General features: G+C 34.6%; 2 protein-coding genes across 3 annotated transcripts in view; one reads left to right on the top strand and one right to left on the bottom strand.

Annotated features, from left to right (window-relative positions):
- Positions 1-24,388, bottom strand: part of LOC120418138 (endophilin-A) — a 141,119-nt gene that overhangs the window by 102,120 nt on the left and 14,611 nt on the right. The gene's annotated exons all lie outside the window — the stretch shown is intronic.
- Positions 15,348-16,447, top strand: LOC120420327 (fibrinogen C domain-containing protein 1-like). The gene is made up of 3 exons (XM_039583322.2): positions 15,348-15,569; positions 15,629-16,180; positions 16,239-16,447. The coding sequence occupies exons 1-3, from the start codon at positions 15,400-15,402 to the stop codon at positions 16,342-16,344; spliced, it is 828 nt and encodes a 275-aa protein (XP_039439256.1). The 5' UTR covers positions 15,348-15,399; the 3' UTR covers positions 16,345-16,447.

The following is a 24,388-nucleotide window of genomic DNA, read 5'->3' as shown; positions in this document are numbered from 1 at the left end:
ATGGTCAGTGTGAACGGGGTTCTGTACTACGAAAATCGCACGGTTTGTTTTCTGAATCATAAAAAATAACAAAATTTCTATTGCATTATTATTATCATGTCTATAAGAAAAAGGTATTTGTTTTGAGACAACAACAATATTAACAATATTCATTGTATTTGAATGAATAGTACCAAACCTTACAACACCCCTTCCCCCCTAAAATGCTACGTCTGTTCTGAGTGAAGCCAAAAAGAAAGTTGATCATTCAAGGCCAATACGAACCTTTCAAGAAATATTATATGTAGTTTGATGTGATAAAAATTGCCATCATTTTTTTTTCTTACACAGTCGACTCTCTGGTCTATCGATGAATTCTTCAGTCCCTGTTTGCTTTAAAAATCTCTTCCGGTTGTCAATAATTTCAGTTTTCATGGCTTGCATAGACATTTTTCTTGGCGAAACGAAGCTTTAAAGGGTGTTTGACATTAGTTTGTTTTTGTTTGATGGACGTTGCCATGATTCTCTCCCATAGCTGGGTATCAAGAAAAAAATATTTTCAATCGAGTCTTCATTTTGCATCGTTCTGTAATCTGATGATTCTCTTCCTCGACGGTCCCTTGGATATTGACAAGCAGAGAGTCGACTGTAAAATGCTATTTCCCCGAACGCGGTCAAGCCGAAATGCCCGGTGCCCAGGAGCGCGCGCGCTCCGGGGCACCGGGCATTTCGGCTTGACCGCGTTCGGGGAAATGGCGTTCAGGGAAATGACTATTCAGGGATATGACTAATCGGGTAAATGGCATTCGGGATTGTGGCCCATTCGGGAAAATGGCATTCGGGAATGTGGACGATTAGGGGAAATGGGAAATTCGGGTAAATGGAATTCGGGGAAATGACTATTAGGGGAAGTGTCTTTTCGGGGAAGTGGCATTCGGGGAAATGTCCCTTCGGTAATATGGGTTTCGGGGAAATGTCATAGATTCAAATAAAATAGTTTTTTTTATGAAAAAATGATCTCAATAACTTCTTTTGACGTAGAGAATGCAAGGACAAAGTTTCGTCCAAAAAATTTGAATTTGGTATGATATTTCAACTTATGGTTAATACTCGCCTTTGAAATGAGGTCAAAATTTGAAATTTCAAAATCTTTTAAAATATATAAAAATTAACTTTTTCTTAGCAGACACCCTCTAGAATTTTTATCAAGATTGAAAATTTGGTTCAAAAGCTACATTTGATCACTTCATTGTGAGGAATATACACCAAAAAGATAAAAACCGATTTTTGGGACTTTAGCCGAAATGATGAATTTGCAATTTTAACTGATTTTTGTTTCTTCAGACCGTAGTCCAGGCCACGAACGAGCTTCTACAAACATATGAAATAAATAAGCAAATTTTGTCATTATAAACATCCAAAAATGCCATGGAACCATCCATAAACCACGTGGACACTTTTTTTTTGAAATTTCAACCCCCCCCCCTCCCCCCTTCGTGGCAATTCTCCAATGGAGAATACAAAAAAAAACCTTTTTGTATGAATCGTGGACAATCGTCATACCCCCTCCTCCCCCTTCCCTGAGGTGTCCACGTGGTTTATGGATGTTCCCCATCCAATCCAAAAAATGACATTTTATTTTTTTGATTTTTATTTTGCAAATCAAGTTTAAGTGCCGAAAAGTTAAATAAAAAATCACCAAAAAATGTTTTACCGTGAATCATTTTTTCAGTGTAGTCCATACCTACAACTTTGCCGAAGACATCAAATCAATCAAAAAAATCCTTCAAAAGATACAGATTTTTGAATTTTCATATATCGTTTTTGTATGGACGGCTGCTCAGCAATTATACGAGTTGTATGAAAAAGAGTGATCAAAATTAGATGTTTTCACGTTTGAATAGTCTGACATTCCTCAAGAAACTATTTTGGGTTTGTCCAAACATTACGTAACATAAAATTCGGCATTCTCAGACTCCCCCTCGTACAAATACAATACAATGAAAAAAATGAATTGCATGAATCTTCGTGTATCAACTCGCCAATCCAATCCCACCCCTAATTGTGTTACGTGATATTTGGATGCACCCTTAAAATCGGACTATATTTGACAAAGAAATAGTTCTTTTTGTCTCTTTTGACCGATTGCCCTTTCGACCTTTTGTCCACGTTCGTCCGTTTGTCCATTCGACGTTATGTCTTTCGATCTTTCGTCATAAATTCGAACCGATGATGCAAAACGGTCTCTTTGGCTATAGAGAAAGTACTCACATAACTTCATCCTAGCAAAAAATAATAATAATATATTTTTCAGGGGATTGCTGATTTTTGAGATAATTGTTCAAGTTTAATGTTATTACCTCTATCCGCATTTGATGAAAAAATACTTAATTCTCTGCATGATCAAAGTATATTACCTGGATCACCTGCAAAGATAAAAACAAGAAAAGAAAAATCAAAAATTAGTACCCGATTCACCATCGTAAAATATACCGCAAACGAATCATTAATAAACGGCCCCAAAACTTTGTCTCGCCAAAAAATTTACGCGTCACTCTTCAATGAAGTCTATCCAGCCCAAAACTGAGTGTGCGACACAACAGCGGACCATCAAAAATCGTTAACGACCCGTTTTCGTCTGGAATTTTGCTGATACCGGACTTTGTGTCACACCGCGAGACTAAGGAAGGAAGGCAGGACATTTTTTCTCCTACGTAAGCAGCAAAATAGCCACCCACTTGATTCTAGAAAAAAACGGAAATAAATCTTCTATGATAGGTGCACGGTAAAAAAAGATTTTTTTGTATAATTTTAATTTCAAAAAGTTTTTTTTTGAATTTTAAATTGTCTTTTTGCAATTAAAAAAAATATTCAAAAACATTTTTTGGTATTTACGACCAAATCTAACAACGATAAAAATTTCATTCTCTCCAGCCGGTGAATGAAGTGGGTGGCGAAGGTGTACTAAAAGCTGCTGAGCTGAGTCGATTGCCATTTGAGGTTGTCACAAAGGCGAAAAGAAGCCCCAGCAAGAGGACCTCAATCATGATTGAAATGGACACCTAATATTAGGCTCTAAGTGGCCTTTTCCTTACTATCGATCCTTGACAATGTCGGCGGAATTGAAAAGACGATTGACGATTGATTGAGCTCCTGAAAAACAGTGGTTTTTGTGATGGCAATTAACTTTAAGTTGGTAGTCTAGCATGACGATTCAAACCATTGAAAAATAAGCCAAAAATTATTTAAAGCTTTTTTTCATCAAAATTTACAAAAAAGGAGGGGTTTGAAAAGAGTTATTCCCTTTGTAAATTAAAAATTACGCTTTTTCTTAACTTTTTGTAAATTTTATGGTGGCAAATTTTCGAGCTGGTAATGAAAAATTTTATTAAAAAAAATCAACAGATTGTGACAATTCTATTTTCAACTATTCCATAACTTCACAGCCGGCCTAAGGTTAACATATTAATAATTTACACAGTAAAAAGGAAATTGTGAAATTTTAAGGTGAACATTTTAATGTAATCCAGCTTTAATGAATGTTGTAAAGGCAGAATTACACATATAACTATGTAAATTTACACCGTTTATGATGTCATAATAACATGTTTTTTACTGAAGAATTGAAAAATAATAATTGAATACAAAGTAAAAACTGTATAAATTTAGAAGGTGTAAACTTACATGGATCTATATTAGCTCTTTTGTGCTGTAAGATGACCTTAATAAGAGCAGTTATCTCAGATTTCGGTCATTCATTTTTTTTGTATTTTTTAATCCGACTGAAACTTTTTTGGTGCCTTCGGTATGCCCAAAGAAACCATTTTGCATCATTAGTTTGTCCATATAATTTTCCATACAAATTTGGCAGCTGTCCATACAAAAACGATGTATGAAAATTCAAAAATCTGTATCTTTTGAAGGAATTTTTTGATCGATTTGGTGTCTTCGGCAAAGTTGTAGGAATAGATATAGACTACACTGAAAAAATGATACACGGTAAAACAAAATTTGGTGGGTTTTATTCAATTTTTGGTCACTAAAACATGATTTGGAAAAAAAACACTATTTTTTTTTCATTTTTTGATATGTTTTAGAGGACAATAGAATAAAATTTTCATGTTTTAAAACCTTCCCATGGCAATATCTCAGCAACTGAGGGTCGCATCAACAAAGTTCAAAAAAGCAAAATATAGAGAATTTTCTCAGCTTTTCAAAAAAAAATTTTTTTTTTCAAAAGTGGGCAAACATGTGCACCAATTTTAAAAAATTAAAAAGTGCAACTATTTTCAAAAAAGTTACCTAAAACTGGCCATAATTTGAAAACGGTGCACTTTATCAAAAGTTGAAAAATTTTTGCGACCAATTTTTCGATTTTTCGAAAAAATCAGTATTGATTCAAAAATTTATAACTCGCTCAAAGATTATTTGCACAACCTGGAAATTTCTGAAAAGTTGGCATTCGATGCCCTCTAAAACTTATCAAAAAAAATAAAAATAGGAATTATTTGCTAATCAAGTTTTAGTGACAAAAAGTTAAATAAAAAATCACCAAAAAAATTTTAACCGTGTATCATTTTTTTTTTTTCAATGTAGTCTGTATCCATACCTACAACTTTGCCAAAGACAACAAATCGATCAAAAAATTCCTTCAAAAGATACAGATTTTTGAATTTTCATACATCGTTTTTGTATGGACAGCTGCCAAATTTGTATGGAAAATTATATGGACAAACAAATGATGCAAAATGGTTTCATACCGAAGGCACCAAAAAAATTTCAGTCGGATTAAAAAATACAAAAATTAAAATTTCTAAAAAAAAAGATCGATTTCGTAGAGAACTGCTCATTAGATGAAAATTAGACCAAAGTCAAAAATTTACAAATTTTCAGATGGAAAATTACATATTTTTCTGACATAAAAGATGTACTTATATGGGAATGTAATATTACCTTGGTTTTTTTTACTAGGTACGTTATATTTTTCGTAAAACGATATTTTTAAGCAATTGTTGATCAACATTAATCCAAATGACGTCACTAAACGCTGAATTTAATATTCCACGTAAAATTCCAATTCAAAGAGGCGGTTCCGATTAAATGAAACAGTGTAAAAGCCAAACCTCGTCGTCGTTCTGTTGGGACGTTGTTGTTCTGGATGTTGTAAAAGTTGGGATGGGATGTGATGCCTATTTTGGGATTCATTTATTGTGTGTGTCGGTTGTCGTTTGCCACAGGCGTGCCAACCCCCGCCAATTTTGTGGGGGCGAATGCCGATGCTGTGCGGATCAGCAGGATATATTCATGAGTCAAGGACATTCTGAATGATAGATGTATGCGCAGAAATAGTTCTATTTTAATATATCGTTCCGCTAATGAGGATGAGGTTAGGTTTGAGATTGCGTCACAGTTAAATTTATCTTTAGTTTTGAAAACTTTTTAAAACTACATCTCTCTTTAAGGATGTTTCACAACTCTCTCCCATGAAAAAGCTCAAATTACATCGATTATTCTGGGTTTTCCTTTTTCTTCCCCTCCAAGACGAACAAAAATCTCCAATTTCCTCTCAAAGTACTATTTTTACTCGACGCCACAGAGTTATTTATTCACAATATCCAGGACTAGCGCAAAAAAGAAGAAGAAGCAAAAAAACAGAGAAAGTTTGTCCTACCTAGCAAAAAAAATCGATTTCATCCCGCCCCAGGTTTTGGATGCTGGCTGGTTCCATGGTTCTAAGGATGATGCAACACAATAAACATTAGCCCCGTTTCGGGAGAAATCGCTTCGAGCTGAGCATATCTCCATGTCCTGGCACACACTAAATTGCGGTTGACCCACTATTCCTAGCGGGGATTGTGGAGTAGGGATACCTTGCTCTTTAAATTAATGACATATTTTTTTATGAAACAAATATTAACATTTTATGAAGCTACATAAATTGACTATTTTGCTCTTAAAATTTTAAAGAGACATTACAATACAATTACTGGTAAAGTTAGTCCCAGCGAAATGGGTGGGAAGCTTCAGAAAACTTTCGCAAACGGTACACCAAACTAAACCGCCATGTGTGTTGCAGGCAGATTAGAACCCGCATAACCGGGACCTGCTGCGGAACCTGCGGAAAAGCATGCTTCAAGGTTAACTGTGGTAGCTTAGTTGACCAGAACCGTGTGTGATAGTGAGAGATTGGTGGCGGGTTCCCCCCCCCCCACTGCTGATGAGAGGGCACCTCAGTAATTTTAATGGCAGTTGGTTTTGCATCTGTGTTTGTGTTTGAGCATTTAACGACACATGCGTACTAATTGCGTTACGAATCATTCTAAATATTTGTTCAAAATTTGATTTCAAGTTTTACAAATAGTTAAGATAAACGGTTGCAATTTTTCTGTTTTAAAATTATTTTCTACAATGTATTTGGTTATTCTATTCCTTCCAAAGCTGAAACAAGATTTAAGAAGGTTTGGAAATTATAAGAATCTTTTTAAATGTAATTTGACATCTATTTATACGAAAAAAGAGCAATTACACATAGCACAACTCTCTGTAATATTACCATGTTTTTTACTGTGTGGATTTTTTACATATACGTTTTTTTTATTCTTCGTGATTCGATTATCCGAAGTCCCATACAAGCCTTCGGATGATCTAAACTTCGGATAATCAAGGCTTCGGATAGTCGAGCCTGGAGTGTATGCGTTTATCATTTCCATTCTTAGTCGGATTGATAGCCGAGCAGGCTAAGGCGCCAGTCCTTATTGTTGGTGCTGGGTTTGAATCCCGTCAGCTGCATTTTTTTGTGTTTACAAAAATTGTGCATGCAGTGTGTAATATTAAATAACTTTTTTTTCACAAAGGTGATGTACAAGCTTTTGCATACGATTGTACCATCGGATTTTTTTTTTGCTGTGTACACAGTTAAAAAAAATCATGGTAATATTACTTCTGGGAAGGGGTAAATTTTTTATGTCAGAAAAAATGTGTAATTATGCCTTTGAAAATGTGTAATTTTACCGCTTTTCTCATGTAATGTCACTTTTTCAGTATAAATTGAGGTAAAATTACATCATAAAAGAAGTATTATTTAACCATCCAAAATTATAACATCGATATTCACACATTTTATAACTGTGTAGTTGAGTAGAATGTACTGACAGTAAATAATTTTAAAATCAATTTTTTATGGTGCAAAACAGGATTTTTTAAAAACTTGTTCTATCTGTAAGATTTTTAATGTTTTTAATGGGTTAAAACTATCATTTTCTTAGCTTGGTAAACTTGTCCATATAATTTTATTTAAAAAAAAAAATAGTTTTTTTATTATTTTTTAAAGTAAATCTATCACACTTTAAAATATGACTTTATGACACGAACGCTGTAGAGCAGTTCTCTACGAAATCGATCTTTTTTTTATTTATTTTTTTGTATTTTTTAATCATCATTTTGTCCATATAATTTTCCATACAAATTTGGCAGCTGTCCATACAAAAATGATGTGTGAAAATTCAAAAATCTGTATCTTTTGAAGGAATTTTTCGATCGATTTGATGTCTTCGGCAAAGTTGTAGGCAAGGTTGCCTGGTTGCCAGATAAATCTGGGAATGCCAGATTTTTCAAGTTTCAGCCAGAATAAAGATTTACCCTTCTCTGTGCCAGATATTGACAGATTTTGCCAGATTTTTCACTTTATGCCCATCTTATACAACATTTTTGATTAAAATGAACGTATTTAATTGAAAATCAAATAAAAATAGAATAAGTTTTTCAATAAGACGATGTAAATTCAACATTTTTGTGGTCATAATATCAGTTAAACCAGAATTCTGATTTGATTTCTACAAACTTTTAAATCAGTTCATATCCTGCCCTCCCGTTCGCCATTCACAATTGTAAAATTTTCGTCTGCCAGATTTTTCCAGATTTTTAATCGTTAGTTTGCCAGATTTTTCAAATTTTGACCTTATAACCCTGGTTGTAGGTATGGATATGGACTACACTGAAAAAAAAATACACGGTAAAAAAAATATGTGATTTTTAATTTAACTTTTTATCACTAAAACTTGATTTGCAGAAAAAGACTATTTTTTTCAATTTTTTTATATGTTTTAGGGGACATCAAATCCCAACTTATCAGAAATTTCCAGGTTTTGCAAAAAATCTTTGACCAAGTTATGAATTTTGGAATCAATACTGCCAAAAAAATTTAACTTCATTTCTGGATGTAAAATCGAATTTGCAATCAAAAAGAACTTAGGTGAAATTTTGATAAAGTGCACCGTTTTCAAGTGACATTTTTAGGTTACTTTTCTGAAAATAGCTGCAGTTTTTTTTAATTTGTGCACATGTTTGCCCAATTTTGAAAACATATTTTTGAAAAGCTGAGAAAATTCTCTATATTTTGCTTTTTTGAACTTTGTTGATACGACCCTTAGTTGCTGAGATATTGCCATGCAAAGGTTTAAAAATAGGAAAATTGATGTTTTCTAAGTCTCACCCAAACAACCCACCATTTTCTAATGTTGATATCTCAGCAACTAATGGTCCGATTTACAATGATAAAATATGAAAAATTCGTGAAATTTTCCGAAATTTTTTTAATGTCCCCTAATACACATAAAAAAATGAGTTTTTTTTTTTGCAAATCAAGTTTTAGTGACAAAAAGTTAAATTAAAAATCAGAAACATTTTTTTACCGTGTATCATTTTTTTAAAGTGTAGTCCTAATACAAGCTTACAACTTTGCCGAAGACACCAAATCGATCAAAAAATTCCATCAAAGGTTACAGAATTTTGAATTTTCATACATCATTTTTGTATGGACAGCTTCCAAATTTGTATGGAAAATTATATGGACAAACTAATGATGCAAAATGGCTTCTTTGGGCATACCGAAGGCACCAAAAAAGTTTCAGCCTGATTAAAAAATACATTTAAAAAAATGAATGACTGAAATCTGAGAGAATTGCTCTGTACCCTTTGCCCGGGGAAGAACAATGTATCCATTACTGGGCGGAAACCCTGTGCAAATGCGATTCCCATCCCGCTTCCTCTCCAGAACTCCAACTTCACCTGTATGGGTTTACCAGCCTCAGCCTGAAAATGGTAATGTCACCATCATGTAAAACAACGAGGGGACGACATCGTTCATATTTGTGCTGAATCAGGTGAAATCAGTGCAGTGAGAGAGAGAGTGAATACATTGTGGACGGATGTCAGCTCACCTTGACCTTCTGACCTGGGGACCACTCCAGGTGGGAAGCCTGGAAAAGGATGCTGAGTAAAGTCAATTTGTTTGAGGAGAGATTCCAGTTGAAATGACGGTGAATTTAAATTATTTTGGAAAAATTCATGTTGTGTCATTCCTGGAAGCAGGCTCACTTAATTTGTTTTCTCGGCATTTTGCAAGATTAATTGAAAAGGATCCAATCCCAATCAGATTGGAAAGCCCTTCCTGGAATTGCTCACAACACGGAAAACCTCATTCATTCCGAATGTCGACTGTTCATTAATATTTAACACGTGTGCGTCAACAACAGGCCCTTTCAACGCGGCGCAGCTTCTCTTCTGCGGACAACGACGAATATTGATCCGGACGACGACTGTGTGCGCCATGACAACTCCGCACCGCCGGGGATGATAGTGGAATCGAGCTAATCCCGGGAAGGTCTCTTTGATGAGGAAACATCTGCGACAGCAGCCTCTTTGTAGTTTGCTGAAGGATTTAGCGAAAAGCTCCCGCCCCCCTCAATTCGTTGAGATGTGACGACGTCCTTGGAAACGAATTTCGGAGTTCAATAGAGTCGATATCGTTAAGTGTTAACCGACGGGTAGCGAAAATCCAATTGTTAACGAACTGGTGTGCGAAGCTTTTCATCGAGAAGCGCCAAGTTCAATACACAAACGAGCTTATGCCAGCCCGGTTGAGTGGGTTCAGCCAATCAGCCAATCGATTCGCGGCAACGAATAAAAGTGCAATCAATCTACAACTAATATGCACGAGACTTGACATCGCAAAAGCTTTCGAGTGGCAGCTAAACTGCTCTGTTTTCAGCTTTCATCGGAAGAGTGGATTCCAGCGTGATGAATTGAGCCAGTTTGACAGCTATGACCTCTAACGTACTGGAAGTAACCCACTTAGCATTGCAAACAATGTTGCATGCAATATTTGCTTACAACAAATCACTGAGCAGAGTTTTTCCGCCCTTGACATTGGAAGTCAAAATACCGCGTGAAAGAAAACAAAATCGAGCAACAGAAATTTTTAACGAGTTTTTCCTTCTTCTTCTTCTATCATAGATATGCTAGATTTCTTAGACAGGTCTGACTAGTGCTAAGCTTGGCTTGGAAACAAACCGTCGGTCTCGGTACGAAGAACATCGTAGCTCTAGCAAAACTCAAGTGTGCGTAATTGGTTGTGATTTCTCTCTCTCTGGCCGGTCAATTTGATTAGCACCCGGGTGCGGTTTAAGTGCTTGGTTATCGTGATACTGACCGTTATGTTTTCTGTTTTATTACAATTTTAATATATTTTGATGTTGTAATTAATTTAATTCACTTACTTCTTGAAAACTGAATTTAAAATCTTCCCGAGCAGACGGAAATAACTTGGGGATAACATTCTTTGTTATTTGAAAATACTAGGCCAATAACATTTTATGTTATTTATAACAAGATTTGTTATTCGCCGTTATGATTTTTTTGTTATTGGATTGTTATTGTAATAACAGACTAATAACATTTTACGTTATTTTTCGAACAAATCTTTGTTATTATTTTTTGTTAATTTAACAACTAATCCGATCATCCCAATAACGTTTGGAGTTATTCTTCCATAACAAAAAATGTTATTCTCAAGTTGTTTCTGCTGTCAATCAATATCAACCCAATAACAATGACCCAATGACGGATGACCAATAACAATTTTTGTTATGATAACATAAACTGTTATTGAACTCTTATGCAAAAATGGATTTTTCAAGATTATTCCATAACACTTTCTGTTATTTTAACAGTATTTGTTATTGAAATGGCATGAATTTAGTTATTACCGTCTGTTCGGGTTTACATATTGTTTAAGAAATTCAGTTTAAAAATCTCACATTATTTACAATATTCTAGAGCAATTTTGCCAAAGATTCACTTTTCAATTTCAATTCGGTTTTATTTGTGAATAATCAAGTTACAATGAGTTCATTTAGGTACATAACAGAGTTTTGGTGTTCCTTTCAGCTGTGTTTTACATCATCATTCAATCGAAAAATTATTACTTATAACTATGGGATAGACAAGAGTAAGAAAAAAAATTCAAAAAATTTACAGAAAGTGCAATGTGAAAAGGATAGATAAAGAGAAACTAGATCACAGACAAAAATAATCAATTATAGATGTGCTTAATCATCAGCTCCCCGAGGGCCACAAATTGCTCTGCCTGTTACGGCAGCTCCATCCAGGAGGGATCGCTGGGTTGTCCTCTGGAACCGTACGCTGCCCAACTGTGGGACGCTGCTGCTTTCTCCTTCCTCTTTTCCTACTCCTCGAGGTAGGCCTTGCGTGCGACGCATCCGCGGTAATTGCCGGTATGGTTACCGTCACAGTTCGCGCACCTTACGCGCGGCTTGGTTTGTTCTGCCTTGTCCGCTTTTCGTGACAATGCGCTACGTCCAAAGTCTTAGTCCGCCGCAGGTCTTGGATCTTTTCAATTGAAACAAACTATTTAAAATTTCCCGAACTTAATTTCTTAAAATATTCATCACTCAGCTTCAAAAAGTTATATTTATTTCAGTTCGGTGTTCCTGGCGTTAGCAGAGTTGCTAAATTTTCAATGTTCACTACTTATTCGAAAGAATACACAAATGAAACTAAATGAAAAAAGGATAAGTTTTTATGTGAAAATGACTCTTTTGTACTTGTTGTATTTTTCTCAATCCTGTGAAACTCTTTGACACTTTGACCCATTTTTTAATATCCTCCAAATATTCTTATCAATTTCACCGCTATGTAAATTAAACCTAAACATTATGATTGAAAGTTTGTTATGAGATTTCTTTGACAATTAAAGATTTGTCCTAAATCAAATGTGTCTCAAAATTGATAATTATTCAGCACTATTTTTGTCTAAGAGATACATAGTTTTCATGTTATAATCTTTTGAGTGTTATTCCGTTATTCCAGGTAGAATTAAGTATATTAATGCCTTTTTTTACTTTAACCCTCTACTGCCCTTTTTTTCGAAAATTTCTATTTTCGTCCTGTTTAGGAGGTCAACTATTGTTCTACGAAAAACTTTTACTTCTCTTGTTTTATATTTTTATTGTTTCATTTTTAGCATTTTAATTTGCATTTATCTTTATGTTTTTGGTAGCATTTGGCCTACTCTACAACCTCCACAGTAAAAAATAATGTAAATTTGGAAGCTGTAATTGTGGAAGGTTGAATATTATCTCTTTTGTGTTGTAATTTTACCTCAATTTAGATTGAAAAAGTGACATTACACCAGAAAGAGGTAAAATTACACATTTCCAGACGTAAAATTACACCTTTTTTCTGACATAAAAGATGTCCCCTCTCACAGATGTAATATTACCATGATTTTTTTTTTCTGTGTATCATTACATTTAGCTTATCTATTTTTTTTATGTTTCTCAACGACTTTTTCAATTATTTGCTTGTTTTCACATTTTCTTCTATAAAATGCGTCGAGGCATAGTCTGAGACACTAGAAAAATGACTGCATATTTCTTTTTACTTAAAATATAGGAAATTTTAGTAAAAAACACAGCCAAAGTTAACCCCTAAAAAATTTCATTTCTTAAAACATTGGCAAAGTCTAAAAAAACAAGTAAAACTTCCAACTTATAAATTTTCTAAAAAAGCAAGGCAAGAAATTGATATTCAGAAATATAATTATTTTAAGGTAGATGGTGTCCGATACCTCTATTGTCTCAAATTTGTAAACATTGAAATGTTTCGTAAAACAAAACGGGTTTTAAAACATTTACAGCGAAATCATTTTTTTTATGATTTTAAAATCATTCCAATGTTTACAAATTCGGATTTACTTACAGGATTTCTATCCGTATAGAGGTCCTAATTTCAAATCGATTCTAACATTTCAAAAGGGCGGTTTGAAATTGAAAAAAAAACTGAAAAAGCACTAAAATGGCTTTGCCAAACAAAACAATGCCCTTAGGAACGTTGCAATTATTGTTTAAAATTTAAATTACAAGCCTTGGATATAATTTTTAATGCAAAATTTGTTTAAAAAATCATTTAGTCCAGTCCAGTTTTTTGCAATCCTTAGTTTTCAAAATATCTAAATATTGACGATTTTTTGCGAAAAATAAACTTTTACGGTACTGTACATTGGGATATCACAAAAACCCAAAATATGTTCAAACAAAACCACTAAAAGTTTCGTTGAAATTTTTAAGTATTGTGCAGACAAATAATTGCCTCCTGATTTTTCGGCTGTATTAAAGGGGGGGAGACAAAAGCTTTGAAAAATATTTGCAGCAGCGAAATCATATTCAGCTTGTTTGGACTTTGTTGAAAATGAGATTTTTTTTTTGGGAAAATTCGATGTATAGTATCGAATTGTGCAAATAGCCATATAAAAATCTTTGCAACAGCTTAAATGTGAGGAATTATTTGATTTTGTTTTAAATCCCACAGCATCTTAAAAATTAATTTAACTTCTAACAAAAAGATTAATACACTTTAAAAAAAAAAAACCTGCCGCCCCATCACACGCCAATCGATGTGTCTGCCAGAACCTCTTGTTCAAGTGTGTGTGACACTCGAGTACAAAAAAAAAATTGCCGTCATGCCAAAATATAATGCTCAAACACTCCCGCGCCCGTCCCGACCGTCATCAATTTGTTATTGTTTGGAGGAGCAGCAGCTCAAGTGTGCGGCGCGCATCATTTGCCAGCCGTCGTCGTCTCTATTTTTACATTTCGATCAGTTTTTTTTTGCGGAATTTTTATGCTGTTTTTTTCTATCCCTCTCGTCGTTTGAAATCACATCATGCTGTCGATTCTTTTTTTTTGCGTTTTTGAAGTTGCTTTGAACAAGTCGACTTAAATGCGAAATATATATATTTTTTTATTTTTCATTTTAACAATTCCTTCTTTAAAATTTACAGCTTTAATCTTCTTTTTATTTTTTTAGTTAAGGTTATCTTTTAAGCCCACGCAAAAAAGCTCCAGACTTCGTGGCGGCGGAGGCCGCAGCACGTGGGCTCAAAGTCTTAGCCCTTCCCTTGACAAATTGCCATCACACGCCAGGCACATTTGTTGCGTTGAGATCCAATTAACGCAGGGTATAAACCGCAACCAACGCTTTTCCGAGGGGATTTCTACGACTTGGTAGCGACATCTATTGGAAATTTAAAAAAAATGAACATCAAGTTTTGAAACAAAAAAATCAAGCTGTAAAAAAAGTTCTGAATCTCGACGAGAATCGAGCCGAAGCCCTTTGATTCTCGTCCTCTCTTCCTACCACTGTGCCACGGTTGTATGATAAAGAGGAAGGACCAGAATGCAAACAATTAATAAGGATACCCGAGCAGACGGAAATAACTTGGGAATAACATTTTTTGATATTTGAAAATACTAGCCCGGGCAGACGGTAACATCAAAATTCATGCCATTTCAATAACAAATATTGTTAAAATAACAGAAAGTGTTTTGGAATCTTCTTGAAAAATCCATTTTTGCACAAGGGTTTGAAAACAGTTTATGTTATCATATCAAAATTTGTCATTGGCCTAGTATTTTCAAATAGCAAAAAATGTTATTCCCAAGTTAATTTCGTCTGCTCAGGAGGCAATGTTATTATGTTATTTTTATCAAGATTTTTTATTCGTCGTTATGATTTTTTTTTTTGTTATTGGATTGTTATTGTAATAACAGACTAATAAAATTTTTAGTCATTCTTCGAACAAATCTTTGTTATTATTTTTTGTTATTTTAACAACAAATCCGATTATCCTAATAACAGTTGGAGGTACTCTTCCATAACAGAAAATGTTATTCTAAAGTTTTTGTGGCTTTCAACCAATAACAAATTTTGTTGTGATAACATAAACTGTTATTAAACAAAAAAATCGTTTTTTTTACTTTTTGTTATTTAACAATATTTGTTATTGAAATGGCATGAATGTTGTTATTACCGTCTGCCCGGGATGACACTAGTTGTCAGAGATCTTTCGTTCGGGTGTAGCGTCGCCAACCTTGAAATTGATTCAAGTTCAAATTCCCGATCTACAACGCCGCATATCATTGAACTCTGCTGAACTGTCTCACTAAATTCGATTAAATTCTCTTAGAGACGTACGGTATTGAATTGAAGTCCGGCCATCTCCCGTGAACAGCCTGAGAATCAACCTGGAGCAAATATATAAGTGCAGAGACAGTGCAAAAAATGTGCAGTTTGAGAGCGTTATTCGTCAGCATGTTCCTACCAGCTGGAAGTCATTGCTCTTCGTTCCTGATACTGTTCGTAACGTACGTGAGCAACGGTAGTGCAAAGGAGTCCGACTGTAGATTTGGTTACGAGCTTCTCCAGAAGCAGCTGGACAATCTTCAAAGCCAGTAAGAAGATCGCCATTCGCTTCAGATCCAATCAACTCAACTCAATTTCCAAACGCCAGGTTCCTAAACCTCACCAAGCCCGCCGACCACTGCATCGAATCCTGCCGAGATGTCCGCCCACCACAATCGTCCGGACTGTTCCGGATTCGTCTAACCCCGCAAGATCCGGCCCCCTTTTCGGTTTATTGCGAAATAATAACCGCCTTCGGCGGAGGTTGGACGATCGTGCAACACCGGTACGAGGGATTCGTCGACTTCTACCGCGGTTGGCAGGACTACCGGGACGGGTTCGGCATTCTCGGTGGAGAGTCGTGGCTCGGGCTGGAGCAGCTGCACCGGCTGACCGCGCGGGATTCCCACGAGCTGCTGGTTGAGGTGAGGAACTCCTCGGGGAGTGAGCTGTACGCGCACTACTCGGAGTTTCGGGTGGGCAGCGAGGAGCAAAAGTACAGGATTCTGAAGCTTGGCAGTTATTCCGGAAGTGCCGGGGATTGGCTGAGGGTGCACGATGGGAAAAAGTTTACCACGTACGATAGTGATAACGACAGCGACCGGGAGAACTGTGCAAAGAACTTTCGTGGGGGGTGGTGGTTCAACCATTGTTTTAATAGGTAAGATTTGAAGTTTAAATTTATTATGTTTGGTACTAATTTTGAATCTTTATTTCAGCCACCTCAATGGGGAATATTCAAATGAGGGAAAATACCACGGTATCCGATGGGACTCCACAAAACCAGCGATGAAATTCAGTAGAATGATGATTCGAAAAAAATAATTCAAATGATCAAAAATTGTGTAATGATCCTTAATTTTCAAAACGTAAAAAAAATCGGAATTTGTTTGAACTCGAATAAAATCTTCAAGTACTTTTTTATCCAGTTTTTTTTTCTATTTGAATGTATTTTTTGTCATGCAATCCCATATTTCATTTTATGTTTTGATAACCTCTTAAACCTGAAAGTTCGATAAAATACTTTGTAAAAAATTTAGTATTTTACAAAAATACTTAAATAAAGTGAAAAAACATACAAAATTTCGCTTCGTTAGATACCAATCAGGGTTGTTAAAATATCAAAATATCAGCTCTCAGAAACTACAATTATCCCGCCTGAATATTCATGCCTCAAATACAACTGCTTTTCTCTCCCTATTGAAACTCTCAGTGCCGAACATAGCCGAACACGTTTTCGTGTTTACACACTCGCGATTGACATTTGCCTTTTCTCTCTCATTCCCGCTTGCATGATTATCCAACTCTCACAGCGTTTAACCATAAACTGATACCAATATTGCATATTTTGACAATTTGAGTATTTTCGAAAAACACTTTAGAGCAATTCTCTGAGATTTCGGTCATTCGATTTTTTTGTATTTTTTAATCCGGCTGAAACTTTTTTGGTGCCTTCGGTATGCCCAAAGAAGCCATTTTCCATCATTAGTTTGTCCATGAGCAGTTCTCTAGGATTTCGGTCATTCGATTTTTTTTTGTATTTTTTAAACCGACTGAAACTTTTTTAATGCCTTCGGTATACCCAATGAAGCCATTTTGCATCATTAGTTTGTCCATATAATTTTCCATACAAATTTGGCAGCTGTCCATACAAAAATGATGTATGAAAATTCAAAAATCTGTATCTTTTGAAGGAATTTTTTGATCGATTTGGTGTCTTCGGCAAAATTGTAGGTATGGATATGGACTACACTGGAAAAAAATTATACACGGTAAAAAAAATTGGTGATTTTTTTATTTAGCTTTTTATTACCAAACATTCAATATTACGCCCTTTTAAAATGTTAGTCTTGATTTGAAAATTTTGAAAATATTGTTTTCGAAAAGATCGGAAAATTTCACAAATGTTACATATTTTAACATTGAAAATCGGACCATTAGTTGCTGAGATATCGACATTGAAAAATGGTGGGCTGTTTGGGTGAGACATAGAAAACATCAATTTTCCTGTTTTAAACCTTTGCATTGCAATATCTCAGCAACTAAAGGTCGTATCAACAAAGTCCGAAGAAGCAAAATATAGAGAATTTTCTCAGCATTTCAAACATATTTTTTTCAAAAGTGGGCAAACATGTGCACTGATTTAAAAAAATGAAAAACTGCGAATATTTTAAAAAAAAGTCACTTAAAAATGGATTTAACTTGAAAACGGTGCACTTTATCAAAATTTCACTAAAGTACTTTTTTATTGCAAATTAGATTTTACATCGAAAAATGAGGTTGAAAAATTTTTGTGACCAAAATTTCGATTTTTTGAAAAATCAGTATTGATTAAAAAATTCATAACTCGGTCAATAATTTTTTGCACAACCTAGAAATTTCTGAAAAGTTGGCATCTGATGTCCTCTAAAACATATCAAAAAATAAAAAAAATTAAAAATAGTGTTTTTTTTGCAAATCAAGTTTTAGTGATAAAAAGTTAAATAAAAAAATCACCAAATTTTTTTTACCGTGTCATTTTTTTTCCAGTGTAGTCCGTATCCATACCTGGGTCATTCCACCTGAAGTGTGCAAGAAAAAATGCAAATTTGAAAATAACCATCTCAGATTCTGCTCAAATTTGGCAGAGCTGTTGAGACTATCAAAACATGCAAAAATCCCGAATTTCATCCAAATCGGACCACCCCCTCCATTTTTGTACCCTCCCAAAAAATCGACTTTTTGGCGATTTTTGAGCAAAACCCCTATCTCCAAACGACGATAACTCAGGAACCGCAAATCATAGAGGGTCGGTCTTAGACTCAATTTTGAAGGAAATTGGACGTAGAATGCATTTCCGTGATCAAAATTTAGATTAAAATATGTTTTCTACCTGTATTGCACAATTGAAAACTTTCAATGGCCGTATCTCAAAACAGCCCTATTTATTTTTTAAATTTGACCTCACCATCGTATTCCCCGGCCAATTTTACATAAGAATCACTTATCGACAGAAAGGAATATGTTTCGTTCCAGAGATATCGAATTTTAAAGTTTTAAGTATTTGAGATTACCTAAATTAGCTACACTCGCCGCATATGCTAGAAGCACTCGGGCGCGTTGATCAATAACTGCTACCTGGTTATTTATTGAAATAAGATTTCATCCCAAATAATCATTAGTTAATTAGTAGGAAACTGCTGTATAATCTTAAATTTAAAAAAAGTATACGGTGCATTTATGTGCTAGCCCACAGGACAGAGCAAGAACGACACGCAATACAGGGCAGAATGGAATTCACACAGAGCTAGCAGGAAATTGCAATTGATCTTGTAAGTAACACTTCTTAAGAAAAAGTGTACGATACATTATCGTGTTAAAAATTATGAATTAACATGAATTAAACTCTCGTGAAGCATAATTAAGGAGGAGGATTTCTGGAAAGTATAAAACTGAAAAATGTGAGAAAATCACAAAGATTAATTTGATTTATGATCTGATTAAGATCAAATTCAGTTGTGTTGGTTTCTTGTTTTTGTTTTTGATACAGCTGCTGTCCACATGTATCAGAAAAATATGGTTTTGTTTTTGAAATTAAATTTATCAGAATTGAAAAAAAAATTATCAATTATTCAGATGAAACTGGCTCACAATATAAAAAATCGGTTTTATATGATCAATCTTTCAAACCGTATGGCAGATTTAGGAGTTTTTGCTGAATGGCACTATTTCGCTACCGCACATGGCAACCAATGAGAATTATTTCATCTACTACAGCCAGCTCTACATTTATTCTCGCTTTAAATAAAAGAAGAAATTAGGAATTAGGAAAAATATGAAATTGTATTATTTTCATATTTTTCCTAATGATATGAAAATGATAAAATTATATTGTAAAAACGCTGTAGTATTTGCAAATAAATATTAAAAGTTCAAAATTTACTTGATATGGTTCAAATTAAATTACCCAATAAATAATCCTTAAACAAAATATAGATTGTTCAAGGGATTAATAATCTTAAAATCGTATAAAAAATAAAAATAATTCATCATACAGAACACCAGGTAGTAATTATTGATCAACGCGCCCGAGTGCTTCTAGCAGATGCTGCGAGTGTAGCTAATTTAGGTAATCTCAAATACTCAAAACTTTAAAATTCGATATCTCTGGAACGAAACATATTCCTTTCTGTCGATAAGTGATTCTTATGTAAAATTGGCCGGGGAATACGATGGTGAGGTCAAATTTAAAAAATAAATAGGGCTGTTTTGAGATACGGCCATTGAAAGTTTTCAATTGCGCAATACAGGTAGAAAACATATTTTAATCTAAATTTTGATCACGGAAATGCATTCTACGTCCAATTTCCTTCAAAATTGAGTCTAAGACCGACCCTCTATGATTTGCAGTTCCTGAGTTATCGTCGTTTGAAGATAGGGGTTTTGCTCAAAAATCGTCAAAAAGTCGATTTTTTGGGAGGGTATAAAAATGGAGGGGGTGGTCCGATTTGGATGAAATTCGGGATTTTTGCATGTTTTGATAGTCTCAACAGCTCTGCTAAATTTGAGCAGAATCGGAGATGGTAATTTTCAAGTGCTGTTCCGCTTCGGGTGGAATGACCCACCTACAACTTTGCCGAAGACACCAAATCGATCAAAAAATTCCTTCAAAAGATACAGATTTTTGAATTTTCATACATCATTTTTGTATGGCCAGCTGCCAAATTTGTATGGAAAATATGGACAAACTAATGATGCAAAATGGCTTCTTTGGGCATACCGAAGGCACCAAAAAAGTTTCAGTCGGATAAAAAAATACAAAAAAATCGAATTACCGAAATCGTAGAGAACTGCTCAATTATGAAAATTTGAGTAATACCATTATCGATATCGTCAGACGAAAATATTATCGACGATAATGTTATTGATTAACAACCTTGAAAAAATGGTGTTCGATTATTCCGTGGTTCTCGCATTCGTGAATTTAATTCACGATTTTGAGATTTTTTTTTTTGTGTAGGTTAACATTTATTCTTGGGCGGTCGTCGATTGCATTAGAATTTCAATGTTGGTGTGTTAAGGAGTGACTTTATAATTACTGACTCACAAATATGTAGCACATTCCGAAGTTAGAATAAGGTTTTTTTTTATAAATTTATTATTAATTCTAGATGTTTTTCAATAAATCAAACTATTTAATTACTTTTAACTCTAACTTTGACGACCTACACTAAAAAGATGATCTCTGCGCGATAAACGTACCTCGTACACGTAATCGCCAGCAGTGATGAGAACATCGCCGTCTTCACGGCGATGCTTGAACCCTCAAACGACGACGATGGATCGATAATTTGCTCCTCGCGTGCAACACGAGGTTAAACTTGCTGCACCTCAAGCTCGAATCACGACGCTTTCACCGCAAATTCTTATGATTAATGTTTTTTGAACATCTTATTCTACAATTTTCAATAATAATGCATAAATGTACACTTTCAAATTTAATTCGAATTTGTATTTTTTTTTAACTACAATTCTTAAATTTGCCATGAAAAACATGTCTAACTGTTCTTTTCGAAAAAATATTTAAAAAAAACTGGAGAAAAATTCCAAACTGCTGACTCGAAGAGGGTATTCATCCAACGATATCTTTTCAACAAACGAGCACGCGGAAGGATATCGCAAATTTCCGTCCGCCGGCAGGCAAGCAGCCCAGCGCTGAAATGTCACACGTCACGCCCCGTGACGTTTCGCCAACTTCCGCCAACGCGTTGTTGCCGTTGAAACGAATTTATTCCAAGAAGCTTAGACATGTTAATCCTGTTCTCGAAATCGTGTAGATCCTTGAAGATTGGTTGTTCTTTTTGGGTGAGATGTTTGGAGGGATTTTACGATGTAACAAGACATGTTATTTCACGTCAATTCTCTTCGCCTTGTCAAGAAAATTCGGCAAATTAATAATATTGTTTCATTAGCTGACTTTATGTTATTTCTCAATTTTGCCAAACACAAAAACAAAATTGAAAAAAAACATTTGAAAAAATGCATTTGATTTCAATAAGAACAAAATTTGATAAACAAACAGCATCAAGTGTTGTTTTACGTAACGTCAACATTAATTCACTTGAAAAATTGTTATGTACTGCATAATAACAAATTTTGTTTTTGTCAATGGGATACATTTTCTCAATTAACAAATTATGTTATTTGGTTAGACATTAAATGTTAACAAACATAACAAAAAAACTGAAAAGCGTAAAATATTACAGTGCAATTGATTTTTTTAAATAAGAACAAAATTTGTTAAACATACTGCAATAAACTATGCTCAAAAAACGTTCGCTACTTTATTTTCAAAAATGTTTCCTCTAGTCAAAGTTTGTATGGCAATTAGTCATTCTCCACGCAGTGTTAGTCAACTTTCAGCACAGATACTAACCCACCGAGAAACTGCAACCGAGCTTCAAATAATAAAATAAGCCCATCGTGCTACTGGTTGTGTAAACAAACCCGCCAAAAGTCAAGCTCCCCGAGCTACACTCGTGACTCGAGATAAGATAAGACTGCTAGTTAGTATATAAGGGCTCTAATTATACGGCACCCTGGTGTGACGAGAGAAATAAACACAAACAGCAACCTCCAACAGTATCAGACTCGCGAACTTCCGATTTGAATTTAGCAAAAAAAAATTGAGAAACCAAAAATTAACCATCAAACTCCACCAAGTAATTACCAAAAAGCATATTTTCAAAAGAAAAACTTTGTCCAACTTCTCCACCACAAAAAAATTCAGCCGGACGTCGCCAAGCATTCACACAGCTTCCGGTTTCCTGGCGCAACTTTTTCTTCGCCTTCAAGTCGTGTTCTATCTCTTCTCGTTGCGTAGGTGGAATGTGCTTCTTACCCCGCCGGAATGGAATGGGCAAAGTTTTCGTTTGGCTTCCGGTACGTGTACCGTTCATAAATAAACGTTCCCCGAGGACTCTCGGGGGGGCCGAGTAGAGGAAATTTGCTGAAACATAACACGGTTTGTTGGATTGTGAAAACATAATTTGTTAAAAAAAAACAAAATATAATTTATTGAAAAAAATATGCTAATAAACCGTCTATAAGAACAAAAATTGTTACAATGTGGCTGATAACAACAAACTCTGTCCTTTTAAAAATCATCAACAGAAAGAATACAAAGAATATAAATAAAATTAGCAGCTGTGATTCCAAGATGTTCAATGTGATATCAAAGTTTGTTATTTCATCAGCAACGTTCCTTCAAATTAACAAACCGTGTTTTTTTAAGCGCCCCGCCATCTGCTCGGGGCATACAACTCGGTGGACGGTGGATCCCCGAGAGAAAACGAGCCACATTCGTCCGTTTTCCCCGTCGAAGGATTGCCATTTAATGGCACGGCAAAGGATTTGCTCGCCTCTCGGTTTCAGTTTGCTGAGTTGTTTATGTTTTTGCCCCGTCGCAATTTTCCAAGAACAAAAACAAACAAACTCGAATTATAATTGTTTTTTGTTGCGTTGGAACTTGGAACCGGGACGGCGGCGTCGTTCAGGGAGCGACCAATTTACTCAATGGATTTGTTGTTATTTCTATTCATGGGTCTGGGTTGGGTATGTTTTTTTTTTTCGAAGGTCACGCGAATTCGATACCTTTGTTTTCTGCAGAAAATAAAGAAGAAAAAGGTCTGTTTTGCGTTTCGAATGGGTGGGGATTAGAGGAGTCTTTTTCCGAGTTGAGTTGTAATTAGATCTACTTCCGGGAAAGTACTTATGCTGGGAACTTTAGTTCGAGAAGGGTTTTTTCCGAGTCATGGAATTAATTAATCGCACAAAAATGGAAGATAAATCAATCAGTTATACTAGAACCTTGACTAGAACATAAATTTTCAACTTTTTTGGATTTACTTAGTTTTATCATTTTTATTTTTTTTTTTTCATCTTGAACCATTTTAATTACTTTTTCCATGATTTGTTTTAAATGAGCAGTTCTCTAGGATTTCGGTCATTCGATTTTTTTTGTATTTTTTAATCCGACTGAAACTTTTTTGGTGCCTTCGGTATGCCCAAAGAAGCCATTTTGCATCATTAGTTTGTCCATATAATTTTCCATACAAATTCGGCAGCTGTCCATACAAAAATGATGTATGAAAATTCAAAAATCTGTATCTTTTGAAGGAATTTTTTGATCGATTTGGTGTCTTCGGCAAAGTTGTAGGTATGGATACGGACTACACTGGAAAAAAATAATACACGGTAAAAAAAATTTGGTGATTTTTTTATTTAACTTTTTATCACTAAAACTTGATTTACAAAAAAACACTATTTTTAATTTTTTTTATTTTTTGATATGTTTTAGAAGGCATAAAATGCCAACTTTTCAGAAACTTCCAGGTTGTGCAAAAAATCACTGACCGAGTTATGAATTTTTTAATCAATACTGATTTTTTCAAAAAATCGAAATTTTGGTCGTAAAAATTTTTCAACTTCATTTTTCGATGTAAAATCAAATTTGCAATCAAAAAGTACTTTACTGAAATTTTGATAAAGTGCACCGTTTTCAAGTTATAGCCATATTTAAGTGACTTTTTTGAAAATAGTCGCAGTTTTTCATTTTTTTAAATTAGTGCACATGTTTGCCCAGTTTTGAAAAAAATATTTTTGAAAAGCTGAGAAAATTCTCTATATTTTGCTTATTTGGACTTTGTTGATACGACCTTTAGTTGCTGAGATATTGCAATGCAAAGGTTTAAAAACAGGAAAATTGATGTTTTCTAAGTTTCACCCAAACAACCCACCATTTTCTATCGTCAATATCTCAGCAACTAATGGTCCGATTTTCAATGTTAATATATGAAACATTTGTGAAATTTTCCGATCTCTTCGAAAA

The sequence above is a fragment of the Culex pipiens genome, chromosome 2 (assembly GCF_016801865.2).
Source record: "Culex pipiens pallens isolate TS chromosome 2, TS_CPP_V2, whole genome shotgun sequence".
Taxonomy (NCBI): domain Eukaryota; kingdom Metazoa; phylum Arthropoda; class Insecta; order Diptera; family Culicidae; genus Culex; species Culex pipiens.
This window is presented reverse-complemented; position numbering and strand designations above follow the sequence as displayed.